This window comes from Tamandua tetradactyla, chromosome 7 (assembly GCF_023851605.1).
Source record: "Tamandua tetradactyla isolate mTamTet1 chromosome 7, mTamTet1.pri, whole genome shotgun sequence".
In the NCBI taxonomy this organism is placed as follows: domain Eukaryota; kingdom Metazoa; phylum Chordata; class Mammalia; order Pilosa; family Myrmecophagidae; genus Tamandua; species Tamandua tetradactyla.
In genome coordinates this window covers 8659542-8672926 of record NC_135333.1, presented here as the reverse complement: position 1 = coordinate 8672926, position 13385 = coordinate 8659542, and the positions used below count along the sequence as shown (strand labels likewise).

Genomic DNA, 13385 nt, shown 5'->3' with positions numbered 1-13385 from the left:
CATGTAATAACATGGATGGACCTAGAGAACATTATACTGAGTGAGTCTAGCCAAAAACTAATAGACAAATACTGTATGGTCCCAATGATGTGAATCGACACTCGAGAATAAACTTGGAATATGTCATTGGTAACAGAGTTCAGCAGGAGTTAGAAACAGGGTAAGATAATGGGTAATTGGAACTGATGGGATACAGACTGTGCAATAGGACTAGATACAAAAATTCAAAAATGGACAGCACAATAATACCTAATTGTAAAGTAATCATGTTAAAACACTGAATGAAGCTGCATCTGAGCTATAAGTTTTTGTTTTGTTTTGTTTTGTTTTGTTCTTACTATTATTACTTCTATTTTTTTCTCTATATTAACATTCTATATCTTTTTCGGTTGTATTGCTAGTTCTTCTAAACTGAAGCAAATGTACTAAGAAACGATGATCATGCATCTATGTGATGATGTTAAGAATTACTGATTGCATATGTAGAATGGTATGATTTCTAAAAAGAAAAGAAAAAAAAATGGACAGCACAATACTACCTAATTGTAATGTAATTATGTTAAAACACTGAATGAAGCTGCATCTGAGTTATAGTTTTTTTTCTTATATATTTTTGTATTTTTTATTTTTATTTTTTCTCTATATTATCATTTTATTTCTTTTTCTGTTGTCTTGCTATTTCTTTTTCTAAATCGATGCATATGTACTAAGAAATGATGATCATACATCTATGTGATGATATTAAGAATTACTGATTGCATATGTAGAATGGAATGATTTCTAAATATTGTGTTAGCTAATTTTTTTTAATTAATAAAAAAATAAGATGCATAAATATGTAAATATCATCAGACCTGACAACCTTTGTTAATTAATTACCTGATGAACTCCAATTAGCTAAGTACAATTGTGGTAGAGTAGGTATCACCTATAAGGCACTGGCCTAAGTGAGAATGGCCAAAGTGAAAAGGTGACCTGCCCCTTTTCTCCTAAATTTTCTACTCTGAACTGTCCAGGCTCACCAGGTCTTCCCACCATCTAACTGCCACAGCAATTAGTACCCATCAGCTCAGCCCTTCGGGGGTCATAACTGATTCCTTCCCTGTAAACAATGAATAGAAAAATCCCCTTTAGTTAACCAAGACAATGTTGGGAATTTTCAAGAGGAATTTTAGCAGGGAATTGAAGGAAAGAAAGAGATCATAAAAACGAAACAGAAGCATCTCCATGCCTGCAGTTCTCATTGCATCTGAACAAACCCCAGAAAAGGTCTAAATGATGATTAGCTTGACTGATACAGTTTTCCAACTGTCTGCATAATTAATGGAAGAGCATGCATTTTGATAGAGATACCTTGTACGGGTCAAAAAACTCACAACAATGTTGTTTGCAAATTCCCACCCACAGATCCCTAATTTGAGTGCTTTCAAATTTACGCTCCTTCCTCTTGCTTCCTCTCCTCTTGACATACCTCGAAAGTCCAAAGCACTATTCAGCTGGAAGGATAATTTCTACCATTGGTGGCGGTCTTGATGACAAAGAAAGGGGAGAAGACAGATAAAATCAGAAGACAGAGGGTTCAGGGCAGCCAGAGGAGAGAGGGCATTGGCTAAGGGCTGCTGTATGTACCCCGCAGCCCCCGTCCCCGGGAACTGAAAGAAGAGACCTGGTGATGGAACTTATCTCCTTTTAACTGAGTCAGGCTAATTCTTACTTGTTGAAAGGAAAACCACTTAAGTGCTTACACTAAATTAAGTTTGACATCTTCCTTCAGAACAGAAGTGTCCTAATTTCCACCACATGCTGGGAACAGCTGGATGCTTCCTCACAGCTCCCTCATTACTGATTAGCACACACAATGGTCTAATTGTTCCTCCATATTTGGGGGGTAATTCTGATTGTTGCTTTTTTCACACAGGAAGAGAATTTCCTGGGGCCTTGTTTACCTGATGCCTTACCATCCAGTCAGGAGGACACCACTCAAATCACAGCGAGTGACCACCGTGGGAACCCAGGAAACCCTTATCCAACAGCCAAGAAAGCATTTTATAACAATGCTGAGACTACCAAAGGAAAATCAGTCTGTAGATGTTGCTCAATGGGTTCATTTTCCAATAAAGGGCCTATTAGCAAAACTTGTATAGATATGCCCTTGACTACTTGCTTACATTTGAAAGGTTCCAGCGTGACTCAAGAAAAACAGGCCAGACTGAACACCATCTTAGGAGGATCCAGTTTGGCTTTCCCCAGCAGCACGTGCTGCCTTTCTCCTCCCTCTCAAAGGGAACCTGAGTCCAACAGCCAGAGCAGTGAATGAGGAATTGGCAGTTTGGCCTTCTGGGTGTGACTCCTCCACACTTTGGCAGGTGCCAAAAAATGGATCTTTCAAATCTACCTATAAAAATGTGGATCAGGTAATGAACACCACAGTGATTGTTGGGTTCTTCATGAGACCCTACAAGCTATGGTGCTTTATATTCTGTCTGTAATCACACAGTGTATTTGTAAAAGACCAGATGATCCTAATTTAAGAGAATACTCAGAATGGCATTTGTCTCTACAAATTCAAAGGGTGGAACATGACTTTTGAAATAATGTGGGCAGGATGTTTTCCCTGTTAAGCCTGGGGCCCTAGGGGGTAGGGCTCTCATCATCAGTGCATTTTTTAGTCCTGATATTAATTGAGTGGTATAGTTGAATAACATGTCCTTGGAAAATTCAGCACAAGCGTAAGTATGAAATCACTTAATCCATACCCTGCTGGTGTTATCTTGGGATTTATCCTTTAAAACCCCTCTGTAGCAGCTGGTGTGAGCCTGGGTATACTTCCAGATATTTCAACACAGATCCAGACTTTTATGTTTATTTTTATACTGCTTAAAGCACACAAGGGGATGAAATTCCACAATTATAGTCTGTTGTCAGACTCTCCAAGCATCAAATGAGTCCATTTCTTGACACCTGCTTTTCCATTTGTCTCCCATCTCACCCACATTTCCCAAGCAAGTAGACTGGTCTTGTTGATGTTGGCAACAACTTGAGTAATTATTATGCAGCAAATATTGTATTATGAATATTACATACATTAGCTTATTTTACCTAAGGGCAGCCTGTTAATTGTAATAATACCTCCTTGTGAGATTTGATGGGGTTATCTTTATTTAAGGCATGTCAAAACTGTAACTCAGAGAGAGAGGTCAATAAATTGACAAAAGACCCAGGGCTAGTAAATGAATGAGTTAGAATTTGTATCCAGGTTCGCCCACTGATAAAACCCACATAACTACTACACTATAAACCGACTCCAACTATCAGCATATTGGGTAATTCTTCTTGACTTCTCACTACTTTGGAAAACAACATTAGTAAGTCAGATTGAGAGATTAGCTTTTAACTACTGGGACATCTTACACAAGTCTAATCCTCATCTTCTTTTGTACATGTGCAATCACATGAATAGTTACTCAAAGGAAAATATACCTAAAGGTTATTAGTTTGAACTCATCATAAAGGAACCCAATCTGTACCAGCGAGGATTTGGAAATTACATTTTCAAGAGTGTTAGCCCTAGGACATGGCCACTAATAAAAGCAAATTCCTTGGTTTATTCTTTTCTCAGTAAACATGGGGTATATACTGTCCAAGGCATTCAGGATGTTATGATGAATAAAGCATAGTCCCACACCCAAGTGTTTTTCTAGTAGGGAAACTGAATAAGTAGGAGGTCATTACAATTCACTGGGGTAAGGACTATGAGACGATAAATGGGATGTGATGGGCTCTGTGACTAGTATCTAACTCAGTAGATGGAGGTTGCCAGGGGACACAATTCAGACAGAGTCCAGAATTCCCTGAACACTTCTATCACCACATGATTAAATGGGCCATATAATTTCCCCAAGAAGATAACGTGCATAATTTTCTCTTTAATTAGTTCAAGAGAATTAGAGAAACCTTGTTATACATTCTCAGAGCTTTGCCTAAAATTTTCAGTCAACTCAGGAAAAAATATTAGATTATAAACATCAACCTAGATATAATGGAGGGCCATTTGGCATCTTTTGGTAGAAGATGATGGAAGCCAATTTCCATACTCCCACCCTTACCATGAGGAATGTTTCCACACATCCCTAAATTTCTTAGGATGCCTCTATAATGTCCTCTGACATCATGGCTTAAACCAACCAGTGGCCAAGGTATGTAAGTTGTAGCTTATAAAAATGAGAACCAAAATATGAAAAGCAAGTAAACAAGAAACCCTAACATATTTATGAACATATGACTGAAATGTAGGTGCAGAGTAAGAGATTTATAAATATCTGTAAGAGGCAGAATTAGTTTAGAGAAATTGTGCCCTAATCCACATTTCATCTAGATTCTGTAGGGGAGTCATTAGGACAAATATGGCAAAATTAAACTTTGGGATTTGGCAAGAAAAGATTGCTGTAGTGAGAGTCTCTCTTATGACTTGGGAAAGAGTCTATGTAGATCAGCTTTTCTCAGGGATCAAGTTTCAATTTTTCTAAGATTCCAAGCTAGGCCCCAGGACTTCTCATGAAAGCTTCCTTAGAACCACTGAAGAAAGTTACAAGGGTCTTTGAAGGCCCCAACTTTTGCACAACCATGAGGGTGACGGTGTCATTCACTGAGGGTACTTGGCTTGACAAGCACCCTGCAAGCACTTAGCGTAGAAAATCTAATCTAATCCTGGAGAACACCCCTGCCAGGAGATAGTATTCACATTTTAGAGGCAAGAAAACTTAAGATTCTAGGAGGTAGCAACATCCCATTCACATGGTTAATAAGTGGCAGAGCCAGGACTCACTCCCAGACATGCAAAATTCTAAAGGAAATTCCTCTAAAGTCAATTAGCAGGCAAAATAAGCACTATCCTGAGCAACGCTGAAGGAAATCTCCTTTGTTAAGAGGCACATTTTTCTTGGGCCCTACAGACTGCCTGGATTCTGAAGCTTAATGTGATGCAGCTGCAAACTGAGCCCCTAAACAATTGAAGCAGTTGGCATGACCCTTTCCAAAGGTGTCCCATGTGCATATTAAAAGGTTGTACGTCTGAAAGCCAGCTTTCCTTCTCTATATAAAGAAACCTCCTGGCAAGCAGGGGACCCCTGGCTCTTGCGAAAGGAGGTGTGGGACTTGCTAGCAGCCCAGGGCTTCCCATGTACCATGTAGCTGCTGTCAAGCCTCTTGCTCTGTTTTCAATTAGCTCGTGCCTTGAGTAGACTGCTCACACCTGAGGGACCAGGTTATCCCGGTAGGCTTCCGAACTTTCAGTTTACTGTAAACTTCTCAGCCAGGAAGCAGCAACTTTTCTGACAAGTTAACAACTTAGGGTGAGCTTGAAACTTGCTGACTTAGCTAGGCAGGGCTGTCTCTTCTACTAACACTGTCTAGTTTCCTATCCTAATGAACTTGTCCTTTGATGAGTTCTATAGCTTCTCTCTATAAAAGAAATAACCAAAAGATGTATCTCCTGTTCTACATCTGACCCATTTCTTGTCCTCTCTCTCCCCTTGGGGTCTAACGGCAAAGCTCTCTGTCCTTCCCCAACCCTAGTTACCACAGTTACTGACCATCTAGGCTTTGCATCCTTCCTTGTCCCCAAAACAATGAGGTATAGGTGCACTGGCTCCAGAATGACCCTAACTTTGGAAGTGGGGTAAGGGACGGCCTGGGAAGCTCTGTGGTGTCAGAGGCATCCTACAGGAACTGCTCTGTCACAGAGCAGGTGAGTATGACCCAGTAGTTAGGGATGCTTGGGCCCCACATGCTACCATTAAAGTTGATTCACAAGAACCTGTCTCTCTAGGATTCCCACTTCATCATGCTGGTTGGAGTTGAAGGAATAGATGCAGCTGGAGAAGGGACAGTTACAAAATTAAAAGTGCTCAAGGGTCCTATGGACCTTCCAGGCAAGTGTTGGAAGCTTTCAGGTTTTGAGTGGCCAAATGGCTTTATGGCCTTCTGCAGTAGGGAGGGAGGGGGTGGTCAGCTGTTACTACCTGCTCTGTGCGGTGACACCTGACTGGCGTCAAGTTCTCCACATTGTTATCTCTGGCTAAGAGCTTTAAGATAACTACTACTTGAGAGATGAGGCCATGCCAAGGCACTGTAGAAAGTGCTTCACGTGTTACATCCATAATCCTAATCCAGCACTATAGGGAGTGTTGCTGTCCTCTGGTAGGGAGATTGTCCAAGGTCCCACCACTAGTGAGTGGCAGAGCTGGGACTCAAACAAGAACTGGCCCAGGAACGAGAGTTTCTTAGGCTTAGGAGAGAAGAAAGCTGACGCTAGCAAAAAGACTTAGTAAATGCCTCTGAGAAGCAGATTGTGCACTGAGAATAAGACAAAAGCTTCCCACCCACTCAGTCAGAGGCTACTTGATCATTTAACTGGGGAATTTAGCAGGAAGAAGGTCTCCTACTTAATTTCAGCAAATCTTGCCTTACTATCGAGAGTCCTACCTCGAAACTGTGACAGATTTGAACTTGTAATTCACTCTTCTCATGTGCCTTTCCACTCCTCACAGCATGGACCAGACACAGGTAAAATGCAGAATCTCGGGTCCCACTCCAGAGCTACTGAACCAGAGCCTGCATTTTAAAATGACCCCCAGGTGATTCATATACACACCAGAGGTTGAGAAACACGGCTAAAACCCAAGTATTGTACTTGAAAGATTAAATAAGGAGTCCTGCTGCTTCTACAGATCTCTTTGGTGTTCTTTCAAAAAGGATTAATTTCAGAGGGACTTACAATATGACTTAATCGTGACTTAACCTTCTCTCTCGGAACTGTACTAATAGTATGTAAAGTGGTATGGACACAGCTATTCCAATTGTCTACATGTCAATAGGAATTCAATGTCCATGCTTTGTGATTAAATGAGTGTTTTTGAAAGACCAGCCATTCTGTTGCCTAGCTTGAGTTAATCTTCCATTTTTAAAATAGAGCCCTAGATGCTCCAACTGCTCATCTATGTGACTCTGTCCCATTATGGGATCAGTTGTCACGAGCTCCTTCAGTCGCACTTAAAAAGATGGCCAAGCACTAGGCTGCTGCTACAGCCCTGAAGAGGCAGAGTCCTGTTACTATGGAAACAGGTGTGTGAGTTACTGTGTCTTTAACACCAGGTGAGTAAAAGTGCCAATTCATCACAACCACACCAGGAGGGTAGTGGGTTTGTTTGCTCAGAGAGCAAATATCTAAGATGATCACAGGATGATATACGAGCAATGCATCCTAGAACCCTTGTTCTATCAGTAATCAAGCTTTTCACAGCCTTCCAATGTCTATCCTCCCAGATTCCAAATAAATAAATTCAATGAACTCAAGAAATTAAATCATTGTGTAAGATTCTTGCTTATAGGCAGAAACAACCTATTCACAAGGAATAGCCACTTTGGTATCTGATAGTCTTTACAGCATAAGGCTATCTAAACATTTAATCTCAAACTTCTTTCTAAATGTCCCAAACTTTGTTCCAAGGTTTCCTAAAGGCAAAAAACTGACCCACATTGACCATGTATATGCCACAGTCTAGCTAAGCAAAAAAGAGGCAGGCCCTGCCATCATTAGCTTATAGGTGAAGCACCTGAATGAAGGAGGTTAAATCACGCAGTAAATGATGGACTCAAGATCTGAACTCAGGCAGCTGTCCATACTATAACTGATGCTCTGGGTGGCTGAATTTGCACCCAGGTCATTAATTGGGCATACCAGCTTCTCAGAGGGGGCTCAAAAGTAATTAAGTTGTTAGACTCTTGTCTGGTTGGTTCAAAAACAAGGAAGATGACCTGCCCTCAATACATCTGCTCTGGTGTTGCAAAGACTTCACACTTTACTCAGGATGGCCAGCTTTCCATTGCAGTGTCTCAGAACATGACCTCACCTGCATTGTTGTTGGACTCTGTGTATGGTCTTTGGGAATAACAGTGAAAGTAACCCTGTGATGGCAACACGTGCCTTTGTCCTGCTCCAGTTTCCATTTACTTCCTGTGGTACCACAAGATGAGTCAGAACAGCTGTTCCAAGCCTGGTCCCTGACTTTAGGAATGGGAAATCCTTGTGACTGGTGGGAAAACTGGAATAACTCAGCCATGAGGAATACTCCAGAATATAATTTTTGATGTTTAGGACAATTTCTAGACTAGAAAAACATGTGATCATTGAGACAGTTAAGGACATCTCCTGAGTATTCAGCTGAGCAATACCTCAAAGGAGTTATTTTCCAAACCACAGGAGACCAGAAGAACATGAAATTCTGACTCTTCAGGTCCCTCTTACTGTTCTGCTCTAGGAAAAAAGCAGGGAGGTTGACTGGGGTTGGTGGTGGTGCTCCCAGCTGCCTCCAAGTGCTCCATACCCTTTCCAGTTTCTTTGTACTAAAACGAAGTGAAGTGGTACCCCCCAAGTTAGTCAGTGACACCTGCTCCTGCCTATGCACTCAAAAAGCAGGAAATGCAATATGCAAAAGGACAACCTGCTGAGAACTAGATCAAAGCAAGTTCTGAGTGAAGCAGCATCTGGCTGGCCAGAATGACAAGACTTTTTAAAATCAACTCTTCTATATGACTAAAGATCAGGCTGTATATGAAAATGAGCTGATAGCAGCCATTTTCATATAGAACTTAGAGTTTTAGTTCTATCTTCTGTGACAGCATCTTCACGTAAAGGTCTTTTTAACCTGACCCTGCTAGGCCAGAATGACTTCTTCCTCCATTAAAGATGAGGTTCTAGGGTAAACCCTGGCTCCACAGAAGCATGTCATCTGTATGACCTTCAGGGATTCTGTCTACTTCTTTGACATTCACACTGACTTGGTTCTCCTCTATCATCACTGACCACTATTTAATTCCGCCCTTACAACTCCAACTAACCTGACCTAAGCCTCAGACTCATGTGGGTTTCTGCTATTTCACTCGACTGGGTTTTCTGTTTCTCAGTTGGGCCTTTTTCCTTTAACCCCCATTATCCACTCTACAGCCAGGAGAATCCCTTTAAAATCTCAGATCAATAAGATCATACACTAAAAACATTCTACTTGTTTTCCCATCAAACTTAAGATCTTAAACACAACCCTCAGGGATAATTCCTACGTACCTCTCCAACCTGATCTATCACAGCCTCACAGCCCTTTATCCACTGTTCCCTAAACCCCAAACTGGCTCTTCTGTGTGCTTTCAAGGACATCAAGCTCCTTCTTGCTTCTGTGTTTCATCTATGTCAGAGATGCTCCTCTTCCTTCCCCTATTTCCCAGCAGCATAACTACTTCTCCCCCTTTATATTAGGTCCCTCTAAGGCCATTCATGGTCATCTTCTCTACAGTAGGCACCTGTTTGTCACAGCACAGTTTCTTCAGCATGACTCATATAATCTCAACCTTTTTTTTTTTTTTTTTTTTTTGCCATGTTTGTCTCCCCAACTAAAATATGGCTGCCATAGGGGCAGGAACCATATCCATCTTGTTTATAAACTACTCTAATACTAGAACCTACTGGGTATTCAGAAGTGTCAACATGAAAGGCATGGCTCACTCACCCAAGCAACCTGGCTAAACTCTTGTTTTTCTGCAGGCTTCAAGTAAACTGCAGATACTCTGTAAGCAGCAGTCCCCTCTCAGTCTATGACCAGGTTTTACCCTCCAACCACCTGTTCCTAACACCCAGCCTGGTCCCCTCACTCTGGAACTTCAGACTGCCAAACTTAAGACCCTCTTGGCAGGGCATCTGGGCTACCGTTTAAATCCTGTCACTCTTCTGGAGTGTGAAGACCCTAATGTGGTATTGAAAGGCACTTGTAGAGATTATGTGGATAGTCTTAGATAATCTGGAGGTTTCTGTCTAAACTACCTCAGCTCCTTATTTTGACCTCTTGCAGAAAAAGACTATAGCTACTATTACACTGTTGATGACTACCCAGTAGTGAAGTTACTTTGAGATCCTACTTATGTGGAAGTCTCTATACTTCACAGAACAGACTCCTACATAGGGCTGTTCCTATGTCAGTGTTGGACCATGCCCATGACAAACCCTTGCCATCAATGACAGTGGCCTATTGTTGTGAAGGGGTAAGTGGCTGTTATAAGAACCTGTGCCAGAGTCCCTCAAAAGAGCTCATCCTCAGCCCTGGCTCTCTCTCATTTTAGATGCCCCTACCCTGGAGACAGTAATCTCCTGGACAGCATATAACTGTACCCTGTCCAGGAAACCTTGGAGCTGCTATTTCTTTCTCACTGCAATAAGGGATTCCATATTTTCTCCTTTACATTTGTGAACTCTGAGGCAAAGCATGAGCTCAAAGCTTGAGTATGATGCTTCCTTCCACACACTTCAGCATGGATTTGTACCCCTCAAGTCAGAATTGTTTCTATGTCCTACTTTTCAGCCAAAGCAGCCCTTTATGTTGAGCTCAGAACAATCCTTGCTATCAGTGACAGGACATGTCAACTACAAACTTTACTTCTTTAGTTCTACTGTGATATCAGGTTGGGGATCTCTCTGTCATGATAATTTCCTATCTTGACCCTTTTCTGGGAAGATAACACAGGTTTGAAAACATGTTCCTTATGATATGGCACTTCATGATCTTCATTCTGTTAGTTCATAAGTATATCTGCACTATAGTGCATTTGTATGCCAACCTGCTGAAACACTGTCCTCTTTAGTCACCTGTCCTGTTGGCAGCCATGAGTATCAAAGTTGATTATGCTAGAAGACAGATTTGATTGAATCCCAAGTCCCAGTTCTAACCTTTCTCAGCCTCTGAGCAAATGAATTAAATTGAAGATTCATTTTAGTAGTAAGTCATCTTTTAAGTACTTTACTTTGCAGTCAAACAGAAAGATATCTATCTTCCTAGAATACTGCCTTGTCTATTAAAGATAAGTTACAAAAATCTCAGATAAATCTCAGCCTTATAAATTTTGATTAAACTAGGAGCCAAACTAGTCCATGGGCTACATATGGGTCAATTTTATTTAACCCTAAATCTAGATGGTTTACAAAAAACACCTACATATGCTTGAAGGCAGGCTTGCAAGATGGCCTGAAGATCTGTAGGTGAAGTATGATTGTGGACTTAGGGTATGCTTTCTAGCTGGTCAGGCCCAACATTTATTCTGTATATGTACTTCCACCTTAATTACCTGCCTAGTCCCTGAACTACTTATCATGGCTCTGGAATCTTTATAAAAATTCATAGAAACTAAATGATAGCTATTATGGCAAGTACTACTTCAAGTACTTCCAACTCCAATGATCCCCACTTCTAAAGAAATAAGCTAACTTAGATTGACTCTCCAAGGTCCTATAACTGCCAGCTAGAAGTAATATATGAACCCATCTTTGTTCTCTCTTCATGTATTTTACTAGTTACTTTTGTATCACAAGGAAGGATATCTGAAATCTAAATATGCTACTGTTCAAGGCTTCTACTTAGGAAAGGATGACAGTTTTAAGATAGTATACTATCATAATCTCTCTTCCCAAATTTTGGTCAACTAAGTGTTCTAGTTTGCAAGTTGCTGGAATATGACATACCCGAAACAGAACGGCTTTAAAAAAAGGGGATTTATTAAGTTGCTAGTTTACAGTTCTAGGGTTGTGAAAATGTCCAAATTAAGGCAGCAAGAAGAGGTTACCTTCACTCAAAAAAGGCAGTTGAAGTTCAGAGTTTTTTTTCTAAACTGGAAGGACACATGGAGACTTCTGCTAGCTTTCTTTCACAGCTTCTTGTTTCATGAAACTCCCCTGGGGGTATTTTCCTTCATCACCGAAGGTCTCTGACAGTGTGGGCTCTAAAGCTTTTTCCATAATGGTTCCCTCTTGATGACTCTAGTAAGCAACCCCACCTTGAATGGGTGGAGACGAGACACATCTCTGTGGAAACCATCTAATCAAAAGTTACCACCCACTATTGGGTAGGTCACATCTCCATGGACACAATCAAAGGCTCCCACTCAGCAATATTGAATGGGGATTAAAGAACTTGGCTTTTCTGAGGTATACAACAGGTTCAAACTGACACACTAAGTTATCAATGTTAGATGTGATGCCTCAAATTTTCTCAAGTTTGTGTAACACACTGTGTTACTTAGATTCAGTTGTCAACTTGGCCAGGTGAGCATACCTAGTTCTGTTGCTGCGGACACAAGCCAATGGTATGTGAATCTCATCTGTTGCTAATTACATCTGCAGTCAGCTAGGAGGCGTGTCTGCTGCAATGAGTGACGTTTGACTTAATTGGCTGGTGCTTAAATGAGAGAACACAGTGTAGCACAGCCTAGCAGCTTGGCATTCCTCATCTCAGCACTTGCAGCTCAGCCCAGGCCTTTGGAGATGCAGAAAGAAGTCACCCTGGGAAAGTTGTTGGAACCCAAGGGCCTGGAGAGAAGACTAGCAGAGAACATCTTGTGCCTTCCACATAAGAAAGAACCTCAGTGGAAAGTTAGCTGCCTTTCCTCTGAAGAACCAACAAAATAAATCCCCTTTTATTAAAAGCCAATCCATCTCTGGTGTGTTGCATTCCGGCAGCTAGCAAACTAGAACACACACTAATGTGAAGATTTTTAAAAGCATGGATCAGAGTCTTACATATTCAGGGACCTAGCCTTGTATAAGACTTACTTCTTATCCACTCTTCCCTAAATATTCTAGCAAATCTCCCCAACAGGAAGAAGAGTAAACTCTGATAGTGATTTTTCAGAACATTGCAGCTAGCACTTCTAGCAAGGAACCCTCCAAGCCTAAAGACTCTTCAGAAAAACTTCATAAGAATTTCAGTGAGCGAGAAAAGGCATGATTAGCTTACCTGAAGTCCAATACCTGAATCTCTAGTTAAAACATAATCTCTTCCTCAAACCACCTCCTATCCCTAATGGATAATCAGTGTTTACCTCAACAGAAATTGACTAACTTTATTTCTATAGCAGTCTTTATCAGGAAATCGAATCACTTGGTTCCAACACACAATTAACCTGCCTTTCCATTCTACAGGCTTTCCTGTAGACTCCCAAGCTCTGTGGGTGGCAGGCCTTTCTGGGGTCTTAATCCTTGGAGCTTTATTAGTGTCCTACTTGGCTATAAGAAAATGGATATGAATGATTCAAACCAAATAAGTAATAAACCCAGAAGTTGCTACCAGCCTGTGCCCACTTTCTTTAAATAGTCAAGGACTCATCCAAAGGAATTACCCTATCTAAGGTTCATACCTAAGGAATTAGCACTCAGCATCTCATCTTTCCAGCTGTGGATGGTATAAAGCTTGGAATGAGATTAGAATAAAAACCATAATACATCATCTTTCTACTTCAGCCCTTCTACCTCCTGAATATCATAACACTTTCATTGGTGATTAAAGCAGTCT

At 41.0% G+C, this 13385-nt stretch overlaps 1 protein-coding gene across 1 annotated transcript; it reads left to right on the top strand.

Annotated features, from left to right (window-relative positions):
• The first annotated feature begins 5184 nt into the window (after window positions 1-5184).
• On the top strand, window positions 5185-13119 carry ZP4 (zona pellucida glycoprotein 4). The gene is given in 15 exon segments (XM_077168173.1): window positions 5185-5298; window positions 5639-5746; window positions 5828-5930; window positions 6549-6564; window positions 6971-7053; window positions 7056-7126; window positions 7850-7932; window positions 7934-8029; window positions 9596-9651; window positions 9654-9723; window positions 9898-10089; window positions 10168-10303; window positions 10407-10506; window positions 10630-10719; window positions 13016-13119. Coding segments are annotated over 15 exon segments (1422 nt in total).
• The last annotated feature ends 266 nt before the right edge of the window (window positions 13120-13385 follow it).